This window comes from Gopherus evgoodei, chromosome 23 (assembly GCF_007399415.2).
Source record: "Gopherus evgoodei ecotype Sinaloan lineage chromosome 23, rGopEvg1_v1.p, whole genome shotgun sequence".
NCBI lineage: Eukaryota > Metazoa > Chordata > Testudines > Testudinidae > Gopherus > Gopherus evgoodei.
In genome coordinates this window covers 2,414,763-2,431,264 of record NC_044344.1, presented here as the reverse complement: position 1 = coordinate 2,431,264, position 16,502 = coordinate 2,414,763, and the positions used below count along the sequence as shown (strand labels likewise).

Sequence of the window (16,502 nt, the reverse complement as noted above, 5' to 3'; positions counted from 1 at the left end):
ATAAGGTTTATTAGAGTATAAGGGGAAAAATTAATTGCATCAAAGAAGATATAAAAGCACACAGAATAAAAGACAGGAAACACAATACAAGAGAAGTCTTGAAAGCAAAAACAAGCTAAAGTGAGAAGATCTTCAGCAAATTCCAGTGACCAGAAGTTCAGTTATAAGCCTTATTAGATTTCTTAGCAAAGGGTAGAGAATATGTTTCTTTTCTCAGTTTCCAGGCCCTGTCCTTGTCTGGATGCTTTGAATCAGTATGTCTGGTGCTGGGCATATTCAAATGTGGCAAATATTAGTGGAAATACAAGTTGCAGATACACAGGGTAGACAGACTGGAACACACATTGGTGCACAGAGATTACAGTAGGATGGACCTGGGTTTGGTTCAATCATTGGCAGACAGGGTCTGTAGTGAGGGAGAAAAACTGGTGCACAGATTGATTCTGATGCACAGGCTGGCTTTGCAGATTGTTGAGCACATGGAGTTGTACTCCTTGAGTTACAGGGGTATTTCGGCAGCCTGGTAAAACAAAATATTTTGGATAGATTTAATATGAGGTAAATAGACTTTACAGAAGTTAATGTGAACTATGAAAAGAAAAGCGACAAGGAGTCCTGTGGCACCTTATAGACTAACAGAAGTATTCATAAGCTTTCATGGGTGAATACCCACTTCGTCAGATGCATGAAAAGAAAGCAACAAAGAATATATATTAAAACATTAAATCCAGAAAAATCTCAATTTTGACAAGTTAGAACCTTTTTCTTTTATATGTGTAAAGTAAAAAATAATATAGGGCAATCAGACAATGTCATTGTGCGAAGTCTTGAAAGGCAAGGGGATTTTCCTTTGGAATAGCTCACCTCGTCAGTCAGGATAAATAGTTTTCTTTTTGCTGAGCCCAGTTACAAATGGTCATTGAGCACCACCAACAGCACACAATTGGATCCCCCTGTTAGTGGAAGGGACAAAGAAAGGAGGGGGGAAATATATGGGAGAATCAGAGATGGAATTATGCAACTGGGGAAAATGGAGTGCGAAACACTATGAAACAATCAGCAATTGGAGACAGCAACTTCATCAGAAGGGTATGTGCTTTAGATAATTAAATGCTGCTTTCAGTTGATCCTTCATGCAACCATAAAACAATTCTTGAGAAAGCCTGAAAGATTTCCTGATAGGCACAGAAGATAAGCACTGGAATGGAAAGCTTCTTAATAAAATATTATTCAAGACTTTCCACTTTTAAAATATACTTTCATGTCCTGTGAGTTTCAGGTACTGTGGACGGGTACTTACTGCCAATAGGTTCATATAGATGTACCTGGTTTAACCAGCAATCATTTGTGGTATACATAACTTGCAGTCCCCTCCTACCAGCAGCTTGTGGTAAGCACTGATCTCACAATCCAGCTGATACTTGGCAGGGACCTTATTTTATACCTGTGTGAAACACCTTTGCATGCTGTTGGCACTATATAAATAGAAAAGTAATAATATTAATTAATATTAACTGATCCTCTTGTATGTGATTTAGAATTTGGACTGTTATAAGACCTTCTATGTACTAGGTACACTTAAGAAAATGTTGAAAGAATGAAAGAGAAACTGGTTAGATACACTTAAAAAGTGAGAGGGAACCTTGGAGGGGAACACATTTTCATACTTTTAAAAAAAAATTTTCAACTGGAAAAATGTGCATGTGGGTTGGGGGTGAGGGAAGGGCAGTAAGAAAGAGAGGGAAAAGTAGTACTTCCAGTGGGGAAAAAAGGGAAAGAGTTTAAAAGAGGGACGGGGAGAGAAGTGGGAAACCCCCAAGATCAAAAGTTGAAACATTTCTCTTTTAAAGAACAAAATGTTTTAAATTTGATTTTGTTGTTCAAATTAAAATTTAAAATGAATTGAACATATCAGTTTTATATTTGAATTTTCCTTAAACATTACAATTTTTGAAAAAAAAATTCCTTCAAAATGTTCTTGTGAGGAGAAACCCTGTTTTTCCATCAACTTTAGCGTGTAGTGACTCTGGAAACAAATGAAACATTCTGAGTGAGCACAGCCATAGATATTAGAACTTAGTGTATTGAGGGAAAGTTATGCAATACACCAGATTTCTCTCTTACTCTTTATGAAAACTACCTGGTGATCACTGTCTTCCACATAGACAATCCACATCAGATGAATATATGGGACTTCTGGTCACCCTTATCCAAAGGACTACTCTTCTAACAGTACAGTACCCCATAATGTTGTACTGCATGGTCAGTATTTGTTATGAGCCCAGCCCTGGTGTGGGTCAGTTGAAAAGGCAGTTGCTGAAATGCACTCTCTTGTTCTGGGAATATCATTTTATCTTGATACAATCCACTGGGTGCACGGAAGGTGAGTTCATGCAGTACCATTCTTAAGGCGTCAAAGATGGTGCAGTGACACACTGCCAGCCATATTGGGCAATGAGATTCTCACATTCTGATCTAGAGTCAGTCACAGATTGACCAAAATGCCAAACAATAATGAACCAATAGAACTGGACATTTCTTCTTACTGAACTATATCTCACGGATATTTATCAGATGTTTGTTTTTCTTGCAATGAGAAAATATATTTCTTGTATCATACTTTGAAAAGGAAATTGTATAAATTTAATTGCTAAATTTAGAGTTTATTTTGCTTTGCAATTTTGAAGTGTTGGCTTTAGTTTTTATTAGTGTTCACATTACGGTATTGTCTAGAGCCCCTAGTTGGACCCTATGTGGAATCAAATAAACTATTTTCTAATTTGTGTGTATTCAATGAACAAAGCAAACGCACAGAAAGGAATGAATAGCAATGGTAACTAAGCTTTGCTGTGCCAAAGAAATGAAGTTTATTAGAAAATTCACAAGGCAGATTTAGACTGCCTTAGGCACTGAAACAGAATCGGAGACAGGAAATGCAATACAAGTGGCAACAAAAAAGCAGAAGAATATGTTGAAATGGTAAGAAGTTCAGCACCTTCAAGAGAATAGGACTGAGATTCGTAAAGCCAACTAGGGGATTTAGACACCCATTCCCATTAACTTCCCTTGGAAGCGTGCATCCAAAGCCATGAGATAGCTGTGAAAATCTTAGCCTAGGCTCTTCATGGTAAGTCTTGAGTATAGTGTATTTCTCTACCACCGTTCTGTGTCTTTGTCTTGATGCCTTAAATCAGTGTTTCTGCTGCTGAGGATTTTCAAATATGACAGATTTTAGTGGTGGCCCAGGTTACTGATGAACAGGGACTGCAGCCTGATAGACAGGCTGGTGCACAGGGATTGCAGCAGGCCAGAGCCAGGTTTGGTTCAATCATTGGAACACAGAGGCTGCAGTCAGGAGGAAAAGCTCATGCACAGATTGGTTCTGGTGCACAGTCTGGTTTGCAAACTGATGAGCAGATGGAGGTTGTACTTTCTGAGTTACAGGGGTAGTGAGGCAGCCTGGTAAAACAAAATCATTTTGGATAGATTTAATGTGAGGTGAATGGACTTTACAGAAATCATCGTGAAACAAAAAGTAAGCAATGTGAAAAATGTACAATAGAATGCTATATACTAAATCTAAATCTAGAGAACTCAACTTGGATCCTTTCCTTTATATAGCTGAAGTTTTAAAAAGGGAAAGCTGGGCTGCCTTGGAGTGCAAGAGGATTTTCTTTTATAATTCATTTTAAGGTATGTCTACACTACAGCTGGAAGGTAGATACCCAGGGAGGCTAAAAATAGAAGTGAAGGCATGAGGGGCTAGCTGCCTTGAGTATGAACCCATATGAGACCCTACGTACATACCTGGGTCAGCTAGCCCTTCCTGCTGCTTATATTGCTGCAGCTACATTTCTATTCTTATTGTGATAGCTAGATCAGACCTAGAGTGGGTATTTGCACTCAAGCCGGAAATGACACCTTCATGCAACAGGGCAGACATACCCTTAGAGACATAACCTCAGCATCGAGGACAAGACTTCCTAATATGTACCTGCAGTCCTTTCCATCCAGAAGCCTCCAGTACGCACTGATTTCACAGTCCAGCTGGCACTTGGCATCCAGGAGGACCTTGTACTCGCAGTTTTGGTGTTCTATGTCAGATCAAAGTTCAGCTATTTGTGCCTCCCCACCACTGATTAGGCACTGGAGCCCTGGTAACTGGTTACTACAGGAGTTTCTGTTTCTGCCAAGGTGTTTTACAGAGCAGCGTTCTGAGACGGGAAAAAATGTAAGTAAGGGATATTGTTATACATGCAAGCCAGGGCTTGCAAATATGAGTACCCGGTGTTTGCCTGTGGTTTGCAGACAAACCCACATACTCCTGTTCAATTCTCAGTATCCGGAATGTTCTAATCTATAAAAACTGATGATCTGTCACATGCCCTGTTTTTAATTACATCTTATGAAGATGAACTTAACTGGGAGGCTGCCTCTCTTAAAATATGCCTTATTCTGAGAATGGAATAAACATCCACTAAAGACTAGGCTGAGAAAGGTGAACTTTTCTGTCTAATTTCAAATCCATTCCATGAGAGATGAAATGGCAGTGCCTTATTCTCCCTGTGCCCCAAAGCAACTTGTCACATATATGTCTGAAGGATGGTTGCAATTGCAGTGTAGCAAAACTCTCAGATATACCAATAAATATACAGCCAACTGTTATTTCGGGCTTCCTCTACAGTGCTGTGTCATATATGCCTGTTAATTCATTTTCAGACATTCTAGAGATGTTGTGAATGCTTTGAGTGTTACACACCATACTGGTTTGGGCCTGCAGGTCAATTTCCAGAGCCTGAACTGTGTGTCTTAGCTCAGTGACCCATGTCTGGCAGCTCTGCAGGCTGTTCTCCACTGGAGATCACCTCCTTATTCAGTTCCTCTGTCTGAAATACAAACAAGGTGAAAGGAAACAATCAGAAAATGGTGGCTCCACTTTATAGGCAGTCTGGCCCCCTCTGGCTTTGGAATTTGATTTTGATTTGTCTACCATAAGATACTACCCGGGCACAGTACCAATCCTCAACTTCACACCGGTTCTTTTCAGCTAAGATCTCATACTGATATCTTATCTCTCCCAGAACCTTGTTTAGTTCACATGATGGAGCTGCATCCACCTCCACATTGATTTGGTCACCAAGCTGACTGCGAAGTAGTTTGGCTTCCTGAGGAGATCAAAGAGTAAGAGGTTGAACAATACAGAAAGGATCTTTTCCTCTTATTGATCACCAAGCACCCTCTGAAATTTTCCTGACCCTCTTTGTGGTCTCTCCCTGCTTTCACTTTTCTATCAGAAATGACCCACGTTTTCAGATGTACTGAACCCAGTTCATTATGAATGCCAGTAGGCCCAGTACAGAAATAGAAGCGAATGCCCTAAACATTTTAAAACTGCCACCAAAATCCACTGTGTATCCCAAAGGGGAAACATAATATTCCTTCTTTGTGTGGCGGGGGGGGGGGAATATTTTTGTGGAAATAACACCTTGTTGTTGGCTTTGAGTGCAGTTAGTGTAGAGATGTGATGAACAGCCAGTTGAAATTCACACCTTTTCACCTCTCCTCTTTTTTTTGGGGGGGGAGGGGAGCAGTTGTCAGTGAGGTTATAGAGAAACTGTGTAGATTATAAATGTATTTGGGTCTATGTCAAGGGCAAGATTTGCTCAACCTTGGAACAATTTAGACAAATAATAGTGAAATATGTGTATGGAAAAAACTATTCAAAGAAGTATGAGGAGGAACTAATAGAAAGAGGTTAGAAGGGAACTCAGCCACCGAGGTATTGAAGAACATTATTCAAATAATGGCTGAGAGTAGGTGAATCACCTCTGCATTTTCTAAGCTTCTCTCTAGAGATATAACATTCCTTTATCTACTTTGTAATTAATAAATACCTGTCAGTTCTCATACCCTAGTCTGTTGCAAGTATTGCAAGTGCTTTGGAGGATAGGATTAAAATTCAAAATAAGTTTCATAAATTGGAGAAAAGGTCTGAAGTAAATAGGATGAAATTCAATAAGGACAAATGCAAAGTACTCCACTTAGGAAGGAAATGGGAAATGACTGCCTAGGAAAGAGTACTGCAGAAAGGGATCTGGGGGTCAAAGAGGATCACAAGCTAAATATGAGTCAACAGTGTAATGCTGTTGCAAAAAAAGTGAACATTATTCTGGAATGTATTAGCAGGAGTGTTGTAAGCAAAACATGAGAAGTAATTCTTCTGCTGTACTCTGCTCTGATTAGACCTCAGCTGGAGTATTGTGTCCAGTTCTGGGCACCACATTTCAGGATGGATGTGAACAAATTGGAGAGAGTCTAGAGAAGAACAACAAAAATGATTAAAGGTCTAGAAAACATGACCTATGAGGGAAGATTGGAAAAAAATGGGCTTGTTTAGTCTGGAAAATAGAAGACTGAGAGGGGACATAACAGTTTTCAAGTATGTAAAAGGTTGTTACAAGGAGGAGGAAGAAAAATTATTTGTCTTAACCTCCGAGGAAGGACAAGAAGCAATAGGCTTAAATTGCAGCAAGGGAGGTTTAAGTTGGACATTAGGAAAAACGTCCTAACTGTCAGGGTGATAAAGCACTAGAATATATTGCCTAGGGAGTTTGTGGAATTTCCATCATTGGAGATTTTTAAGATCAGGTTAGACAAACACCTCTCAGGAATGGTCTAGATAATTAGTCCTGCCACGAGTGCAGGGGACTGGACTAGATGACCTCTCGAGGTCCCTTCCAGTTCTATGATTCTATAATTCCCTGCAAATCTTGAGGGAGCCAAAGGATGGAATAAGGCCCTGAAGCTGAAATAAAAGCTGTTGCACGACTTCAGTGATATGAAAATTTTACTCAGTCACACTAACAGGGATGTGGGCTGAGACTCATACACAGATGAAGACTTTGCATTTTAAGGATTACCCTAGTTCAACTATATGATGTTTGAGCCAACAATGACATGAAGGGAACCATCACCAGAGTAGTGAGGCAGCATAGTCAGTTGAAAACTGAGCTTATATGACTGGGTCATGGTAAAACAGATAGGGAATGACAAGAAACTGGGTACACTCTAGTTGATCAAACCCATTTAACAATTAACACTGCTTCACTACTGCAGTCTTACTCACCAGAAGAAGATGGAGACAGATTTCTCATAGCTGTTGACTAAGGTGGAGAAAGCTGTACAGAAGTCCTGGAATATTGAGAGAGCAAAGATAGCTGAGAAGCAAAAATGAAATGTCATTGATATGCCCTATGAGAGAAAGTGAGAGCCATAAATATATTCTCAAAGAACCATGAAAAAGAACTGACAAATAAATATAGGGGTATGTCAGCCAGGTGGATACAAAGAAAAAGTTGCAGAGGTAGAAGTTTAGGTTGGATAGCAGGAAAAACTTTTTCACTAGGAGGGTGGTGAAGCATTGGAATGGGTTACCTAGGGAGGTGGTGGAATCTCCTTCCTTAGAGGTTTTTAAGGTCAGGCTTGACAAAGCCCTGGCTGGGATGATTTAGTTGGAGGTTGGTCCTGCTTTGAGCAGGGGGATGGACTAGATGACCTCCTGAGGTCCCTTCCAACCCTAATATTCTATGATTCTATTCTGAGATTCTATGAAAAAGACTTGGAACAAACCAGTCTTGCAAAAATACAAAACTAAACCTAAAAGTAGAATGAGATCAATGGAAGAACGTGAATGAATTGCTCCAAAACGGATACAATTAGTATGGTGCTCGCCTTGGCAATGGAAAATGAATGTTGTGGAAAATACTGAGATCTGCAGAAGCACACTCAGATTTCCAAGAGAAAATAAATGTTGTTCAAAAGATACATTGTGTTCTAAAAGCAGCTAGAATAAAGGCCACTGGGGTCAGAAACAATTAAATTGAGTCTGCTTTTACCAAGCAAAGAAAATACCATGGTTAGAGGGCAAAATTAGATTTGATTTCTTTACTATCTTATGCTTTATTGGAAAATACCTAGAAAATAAACGGTGCTGTAGTGGTGGAACATCAAATCTATACACAAGTGCATGGGCAGCCCAACGAGAGGTGAGAACACTGAATACTCTACAAGTTAAATGATGGAAGGGGGATGGGGAAAGAGCAAAGAGGAGAGGGATGCACTGTGCTGTTGAAATATATTAACTTGAAAAATTGTATATGCTTCTGAGTGTCCAGGATTTAATGGTGTCCCTTCTGTATGATTGTTTGGACTGGTCCCTCGCTGTGGGCTGGCAGGGGCTAATAGCATTTTGATTGCAGTGTGATCAGGTCCTGTGGGAGGGAATGCTGTTACTTTTATATCAGTCCTTCTGGTTGATTGATTGCTTTGAAGGGTTTACTGTTGACTCTTTGGAGGAGTTGTGAACAAGGAGACAAATGGGAAAATATTTTTTCAGATAAGCTAATGGGGCTGACAACCAGGAGAGGATTTGCAGTACCTTACTGTTGCATCGGGTGTGGTAGGACATGGCCCAGGGCAAGAGGTGCAAGACATGGATCTAACATATGCCATCCCATGCTATCACACTTTCAGGACCCTAGGCTGGGATCCAGCAGAGCAGGAGGTCCTGGATCCCCCTAACAACCCCAAATTCACCTACACCTAGCCCTAGGATGGGCAGGATTAGGGGATTATTAACAAAGAAGCTGATCCAGCTGAATACCATTCAGGGAGCTCAGAACACATTGAACTAAAAGGGAGATTGGAGCAGCAGGCTCTCACTACTAGGCCTGCTTACTGAACAGCCAGGCCTGCTACACAGTCCTTCAGTCCTTGTATAATTAGGACTCCATCGTCCCACTGTTCTCGGTCAGAGTACTGTTTATTAATCTATCCCATAAATGGGAATATGCAGAGGACAATCAAAGGAGAAATGGAGGTTACTTACCTGTAACCAAGGTTCTTTGAGGTAGACTCTGCATAGTCACAGACCCCACCTGCCTTTCTCCACTACCTCAGAGTCCTGCTTTCCTATTTCAAAGCTCCAAATGACATTATAGGGAAAAGGAACTTCCTGATCTAAAAGGGCATGTCTGTTTCTCCTTTTCAGGAAGTAATGAAGACTCCATATGAAAAGGTGCTAAGCAGGGCTTCAGCTGTTTGGAAGTGGTTATTATATTTGTCCTATTATGTCCCTAGTAAGCCATGGCATAAATGTTTAGTTCTTTAAATCTTTCCTCTTAAATCAGTCTGTCCAGTTCCTTGATCATTTTTTTCTTATTCTTTCCTAAATCCTTCCAGTTTCTGGATATCGTTCCTCCACTGAACTGGTGCCTAAAGGTATATCCCAGGTGCAATCTCAATATACAGGTATAAGCACTGAATATGAAGGGACTATTGCCTTCTTGCACCATGACCTAGTGCCTGTATGTATGCAGCCCCAAATCATACTGACATTTTGCTTCCAAATCACATTATAAGCTCATGTCTAGCTTGCTCTCCTCTATCATTCATCTCTGTAAGCATTACTGCTTTCCAGGGTTCTCTCTCACCTTCACTACCTGTATTTTAGATGATTTCCCCAGACGTATTAACTGTAGCCTAATTTTGTTTTATTTCTGCCAATGTATTATTAGGAGTAGTGTTGGGAACTTAATAGTATATAGAATTATTCATCTCTCAGTTACTCCAAAAGCATTCAGAATTAGAGACAATTGCAGGGGGATGTATAATGATAGTAATTTGGTTTGGATTGTCCTGGACACGTGACATGGGTGCCACACCTAACACACAAAACCATGTTGCTGATTATGAAAATTATTTAAACAAAAACTCAACAGACATTTATTTCGAGCCAGGAGAGAAATTTTATTATCCAGACTCATACAATACAGTAAAGCTGCTGGTATGCAGTAAAACGAGCCCTTCACCTCAGGATTTAAGAACACATAGTCAGTGTAAAAGACAGAGAGGAAATTATAAGAAAGACACCAAGCTGTTGTGCACTGTTGGATTACACTGTTATGACTATATAATTATCATTTCCATTAGCATTTTCTAGTGTGCATACTGAACAGATTCCTTGTTACTCTGTTGGCAGGTATTTCATGATTCCCTTCTCAGATGCCTCCTGTCATTAGAGCTGGTACAATACAGGTGGTCACATGTTGGTGAAGGGAATCAGTATTTCCTATCCTGGGTCGAAATTACTTTTCCATCTACTGAATCTTCCACACTGATGCGAACCTTACTGCTGCTGCTGCTGCTGCTAAAGGATGCTGTGAAGAGAAAGGGAAATAGTAATTACAACTGGGGAAATAAATATACATTCATAGAATGTTTTCCTCCCACTAGAAGCTTCCTTCACTCTCTTACTCTAAGTAAAGCTTACGTAATTTCCATATGAAAATTACATATCAAAATTGGCAGTACCTTACTGTTGGTATGACTCAGCAGAAGCCGATCAAGGGACAACCAGCTCTCCATAATTATTTAGGTTTCAGAGGTATGAGTACAAGTGATCAGGTGCCTACCAGTTTGCTAGACCAGAGATAAAATAATTTTGGTCCTAAAAAAGCTGTGGGGGCTCTGGAGACAGTATGATCAATCTTTGGGAGGAGAAATGGAGATACTGTCTGTAATCCCTCTAGTCAATAGAGGATGGGCTTGTTCAGTTCTATTTTGCCATAAGGATGGTGGTTGCATCTACCAACCCCACAACTAAATGTATTTTATTTGCTCTCTTTATTTCAAAATCCTCCTTACCATCCTTAGGGCTCCATCCTGACAGCCTGTGGAAGAGAAGAGATATGGGATTAAACTAATGAGTCCCACTGCAACTGTGCACTGCGCAGCAGATTCAATCCTACTGATGTAGTCTGACCACTGAACAGCCTCTAAGTTGGAACATGCAAATTTTGTGTACAAAAGATCAGCTGTGAAAAACTGCAGATGCAAAATGGAGGCTCTTTTGAAAATGTGGCCCTTAAATGACCATTCAGTAGTTACAGTGTTTTGGTTGTTATTGATCTTATTGCTTATCCTTTTTTGATAATTCTCAAGGTCCAGTAACAGTAAAGAACGTGAACAGCAGTCCGTACAGCTGTAGCTCTTTAGATTCCTTTTCCCATTCTTGACATTTCTACATTTTTACTTCTCTTAAAATTTCATTATTTAAAAAAACAAAAACTAAGAGCTGATTTCCCCCTCAAAAGTAATGCTATGACTAGCATTAATGCCAGTTCTGTTTGTGGATCAGAGTCCCCAACAAGTGAAAAGTTTATTTAAGAAGTGTTCTACACACTGGAAACATGAGGAAATAGCTTAGAATGACACTGAATAACAGTGCATATTTTCCTCGTTCTATGGAGGAACCAGGGGTGTGACATTTACATGAGTAGTGAGAAGAGACTTTAACAGATGGTTCTATACTAATGGCAATGATTCCCATGCAGCAAGAAACATGCAGGACCTTTATCTATTGCTCATCTTATAGCTCATTATTTAATATGAGTGCATTCCCACTTGCATAATTAACGTTTTCATTATCAGCTCATTTGCCTTTGAAGATGGACTTGCATTTTGGCAGCCTTTGGGGTTTTCCTGGACATCTATTGACAGCCCACAATTGGCCCAGTACCCAGTCAGTACAATTCAGAAATCTGCAGTAGTCCTGGTTGTAATGAGGCTCAAGTCCACTTAATTTCAGGGCAGATTCCATACATTACTGTTATAACATATGCCATGTTAACAAGATTATGTCATTCTCATTAGAGTTTTCTTTTGGACATAGTTACGTACTGGGAGTCCTGGCCTTCCAACAGACGGCGGTAAGTGGCAATCTCCTGCTCTAATCTGGTTTTGATGTCCAGGAGCATCCTATACTCTTGGTTCTGCCGTTCCATGTCACATCGAAGCTCTGCCAGTTGCTCCTCAATGCTGGTGATCATGGCCTGAAGTTGTGCTAGCTGTGCACAGTATCTTCCTTCTGTCTCTGCCAAGCTGGCTTCCAATCCAGCTTTCTAATATAAAGCAAAGTTAAAGTGGGTTATCATGCAGATTCATTCTGTAGTAGAGCAAGAGATCAAAGGGAGGCATGTCCTAATAGTGACTTATTGTGTGCATGGAACAGCCACGTACCATGCTCAGCTGGGATTGGAGTTCTATCTCCAGGCCCTGCAATGTGCGTCTCAGTTCTGTAATCTCGCTCTTGCTGGTATGTATCTGTTCGGTGCTGGTGGCTACTTCACGGTTCAGCTCCTCAGTCTGGTAGAAAAACAAATACAGTAAAAAATCAAATGCAAATTGGATTACCAAATGTTTTATTTCCCAAAAGGAAAGTACCATTCTAATCACCATCGTGGTGCTGCTTGCTTTGGATCTGATTCCAAGCAGTGGTCCAATGGTGAAAAGAGGACTCTTAGTTTCTTATCTAATGCAGAAACTGATCAGCAAATGCAGGAGTGTTGCAAAGAAATTGGGGCCATGATGAGCTGCTAATGCATCAATTTTTTGTTCTTTGGGATAGCCATACCTGTTTATAGAACCAGGCCTCAGCTTCTCGACGGTTCTTATCAGCCAGCATTTCATATTGCTCTCTCATCTCAGCCAGGATACTGGTGAGATCAACCCCAGGAGCAGCATCCATCTCTACGCTGACCTTTCCACCCAGCTGATTGCTGTATTCTTTCATTTCCTACAGAGACATAAGGACACAAAAGAGATTATACTTTCTTCCCTTGTACACTTTCTGCCCTCAGCAATCTATATAACTTAGTTGGGAAACGTGTGGTTTGAGTTATGGTTATTACATACCTCACTGCCTGCTACCCTTAATTCCCCATTTCATTTTAAATGGGCTCCTACAGCATGTGTAAATCCCTTACGCTTAACAATCCGTCCCAATTTGTAATTAGCTCAGACACTGTGATTTCCTTCCCCAGACTTGAAGATGAGCTCTGAGAAGCTCGAAAGCTTGTGCCTTTCTCCAATAGAATTTGGTCCAATAAAAGATATTACCTCGCTCCCTTGATACAGGTTGCAACATCCTCTGTTAAATTAGAAGTTTTTATTTTCTTTCGTTAATATAGAATTTAACTTTAGTATGTATAATTTCTGTTGCATGTATTATAACTTTAATATCTTAACTCATGGGTTCTTTAGCAGTTACTTTTCATGAAGAAATTTATTCAGACACTGAATTTTTGTTTGAATATGTGGTTGAAGCTGAAATTTTTAAATGAAATATCTTGGTTACTGTGGATTAATGTTTATCTATGTATGTGATCTTTTTTTAAATAAAATGTCTGGAAAAGTCATTTTGTTTCTAAATGAATGGGAACATTTCATATAACAAATGTTGTCTATGGAGTAATTTAAAAATTTCTGACCACATGCTCATGCATGTCAAAGCAGGTACACAACTCACATCTTTAACACAGTTTGGAATCAGAGGGATGTTAGCCTGGGGATTTGTTTTAAGGTTAAAAATATTTTATAAGTCATCCAGTTGTGAAACTATCATTCCTGGAGGTATTTTTTAATCTCAAACTGAATTCTAAATGTGAATGGTTCTCCCCACTCCATGTTTAAAGCACTCACTTCCTCATGGTTCTTCTTGAGGAAAGCCAACTCTTCCTTCAGGTTTTCAATCTGCATCTCCAGATCAGCTCTGGACAGAGTCAGCTCATCCAAGACTCTACGCAGGCCGTTGATGTCAGCCTCAACACTCTGGCGAAGGAACAACTCGTTCTCATATCTGCAATTTTAAAAAAAGAAACAGGCATTTGAAAACGCCTGGCTTTGTATCCTATGTAATTATAAAAACAGGGAATCTTATGCCTGTTGTGTCAGAGAGGAACAGGACAACAGAAAATCAGAAGAGAGACCAAAAATAGTAAGCTAGAATGTTTGTTCCAATTTTAAAGTATGCTATGCAAAAATTTGTGATAGCCATCTTGATCCTTTGTTGACATTTGACGCCATCATACCACCAAATAAATTGGCATTTTTGCCAATCCCAAGATGCCAGCACCTAATTACAACAGTGATTAGTACTATAAGACAGACTGACAGACAGATCAGGATTTAGATGCAATGCCAGAACTGTATGTGGGAACTTACAAAATGTCCACCTACTGGGTTATCAGGCTGGTGCTCGTAAGCAGTAAGAAAATCACTATATTTAAAGAGGAAAACTTGAAAATAACAAATGTATTTGGACTTGAACTAGATTTCTGAAGTACAGATAAATATGAGCTTTATGGGTTTGTATAACTAGAGGGGGTTATTAACATCTATAAAAAAGATAATGGAAAATCCAGTTTTAGTGGCCTGTCAGTTGTGAAGAAAGGTATATGCTGTTAGCTTTGCCCAGGCCACTACAAGAGAAAATATAATCCCAGAGCTACTTCATTGTAAGAGAAAGTAGTTGGTGGAATCTTAGTATCTTGACAGCAGTGCCCTGAAGACAAGCTCATTTCAGCAGCGTCCCTGAATGTCAGTAAACAGTCACTCTTTGGCTTTCCTATCTAGCTTTCCTCTCCTAATGCCTACATCCTCTGAGAGGGAATGAGTACAAGAAAGAGATTATCCCCTCACCCTATCATGCCACTTCTAACTGAAAGCAAATTTAGACCCTTTCTCATTTTAGTATCTTTAAATGATAATTTTTTCAGTGAGAATGAACTGTACCAAAAGTTAATAACAGTACAGAAAGCTAAGACATCAGGTATAACAAAACAGGAAAACATCTTGATTGGCTTGGTGTCATTGCTGATAACGTTTCTTCTCCCATTTCTTCCTTTAGCATATCTATTCTTTTGCCAGGACTTTCTCTTGTAAATGATAAGGGAGAAAATTCCATCCCTAAACTTGTGAGCAGCGGTTGGGAATCCATACTCTCTGCTACTATGATAAGATATTCAGCTTCAGAAATATTCATTTGAGACAGAGAGCAAAATTAACTTACTTCAGTCTGAAATCATCTGCAGCCAGCCTAGCATTGTCAATCTCCAAAATGACTCTGGAATTGTCAATAGTAGCTGTAAGAATCTGGCAATTGGGAGACAGAAAAAAGATTCCTGTGAATAATGGTGAAAAATGACTGTACAGGGATGGGCGAACTTTTTGGCCTGAGAGCCACATCTGAGGATGGAAATTGTATGGTGGGTCATGAATACTCACAAAACTGGGGCTTGGGATCCAGGAGGAAGTGAAGGTTCCATCTGGGGGTGGGGCTCTGGAGTGGGGCCAGAAATGAGGAGTTCAGGATGTGGGAGGGGGCTCCAGGCTGGGGCAGAGGGTTGGGATGCTGGAGAGGATGAGGGCTCCGGCTGAAGGTGAGGGCTCTGGGGTGGGGCCAGGGATGAGGGGTTTGGGATGCAGGAAGGGGCTGTGGACTGGGGGTGGAGCAGAGGGGTTCGAAGTATGAAAAGGGGCTCTTGGCTGAGTCAGAGGGTTGTGGTGTGGGAGAGGTTAGATAGTTGCAGATAGTAAATAGCTACTGAGACATGAAAAGCAGTAAAGAAGGGAGAAGGATTGAATCTGGGTGATAAGTCATTAATCAAAACACGATTTAGGGATTCCAAAAAAACATATTTCATTATATCACCCTTACCCCACACCGTACTATTCATAGCTTATACATGGAAAAATAAAAAAAAGCTAAACATTATTCATATTCTAAACATGGATCCGGGAGCTGAGTGGATAAAGTTTAAAGTATTGTGTCACATTTTGTTACCATCTTAGAGCTTTCAATTAACATTAAAAAGCTTCCATTTTCAACGTGAGACTTTTATTTCAATACAAAATAGCTGTTCCCTTCTTTTCTGCTGGAGTGTTTTTATCCGCAATACATTTACTCTTTTGGAAAGAAATTATGACTTTGTAATTCTTTCTAATTGGTTTAAAAAGTTGGAATGTGCAATTCACTAATAACAACAAATTGCTATAACAATCCCTTCTAAATATGAATGACATACCTTGTCTCGGAGTTCATCGATTATCTTGTAATAAGGACTGTAGTCACGGTCTGGACTAGTGGGACCTTGGTTCTTATACCAGTCTCGGATTTTGATTTCTAGATCGGTATTTGCTTGCTCCAGAGCTCGCACCTTGTCCAGATAGGATGCCAGACGATCGTTCAGGTTCTGCATAGTTACCTTTTCGTTTCCAGATAGGAGGCCTCCATCACCACCAACCAAGCCACCACCAAAGTCATAAACACCACCAAAGCCACCACCAACACCTCCTCCAAAGCAACCACCAGCATCTCCTCCAAAGCCAGAATAAAAGCCACTACTTCCTCCATAGCCCCCACCAAAGCCAGAACCATATCCAGCCCCATAGCTACTCCCTAAGCCACCACCATATCCACTTCCAGAGGAGACGTACCTAGTGGAAGAGACAGAAACACCCCTGCCACCAGATCCTCCATGGATACTTGGGGCTCTGTAGGATCCTCCCACTCGGACTGAAGAAACACGAGAGGAGCCACTGCCCCCACCCCCCAGACCACCACCATAGTTAGAAGAGGTGCTCTTCATAAAGGAAGTAGCCAT

General features: G+C 40.3%; 1 protein-coding gene across 1 annotated transcript; it reads right to left on the bottom strand.

Annotated features, from left to right (window-relative positions):
* Nucleotides 1–10,119: 10,119 nt before the first annotated feature.
* LOC115638868 (keratin, type I cytoskeletal 15-like) lies at nucleotides 10,120–16,502 on the bottom strand. Its single transcript, XM_030540889.1, has 8 exons — nucleotides 15,924–16,502; nucleotides 14,909–14,991; nucleotides 13,540–13,696; nucleotides 12,473–12,634; nucleotides 12,079–12,204; nucleotides 11,740–11,960; nucleotides 10,705–10,730; nucleotides 10,120–10,217 (listed from the first exon to the last, which is right to left on the bottom strand). Exons 1-8 carry the CDS (start codon nucleotides 16,500–16,502, stop codon nucleotides 10,120–10,122), a joined length of 1,452 nt encoding a protein of 483 aa, XP_030396749.1.

Coding starts and splice junctions, on each gene's coding strand:
- LOC115638868 (XM_030540889.1), bottom strand. CDS start 16,502: ATGGCTACTTCCTTTATGAAGAGCACCTCTTCTAACTATGGTGGTGGT. Junction 12,635..13,539: donor TCAAGAAGAACCATGAGGAA/GTGAGTGCTTTA, acceptor ATGTCTCTGTAG/GAAATGAAAGAATACAGCAA. Junction 10,731..11,739: donor TTGGAAGGCCAGGACTCCCA/GTACGTAACTAT, acceptor TCTCTTCCACAG/GCTGTCAGGATGGAGCCCTA.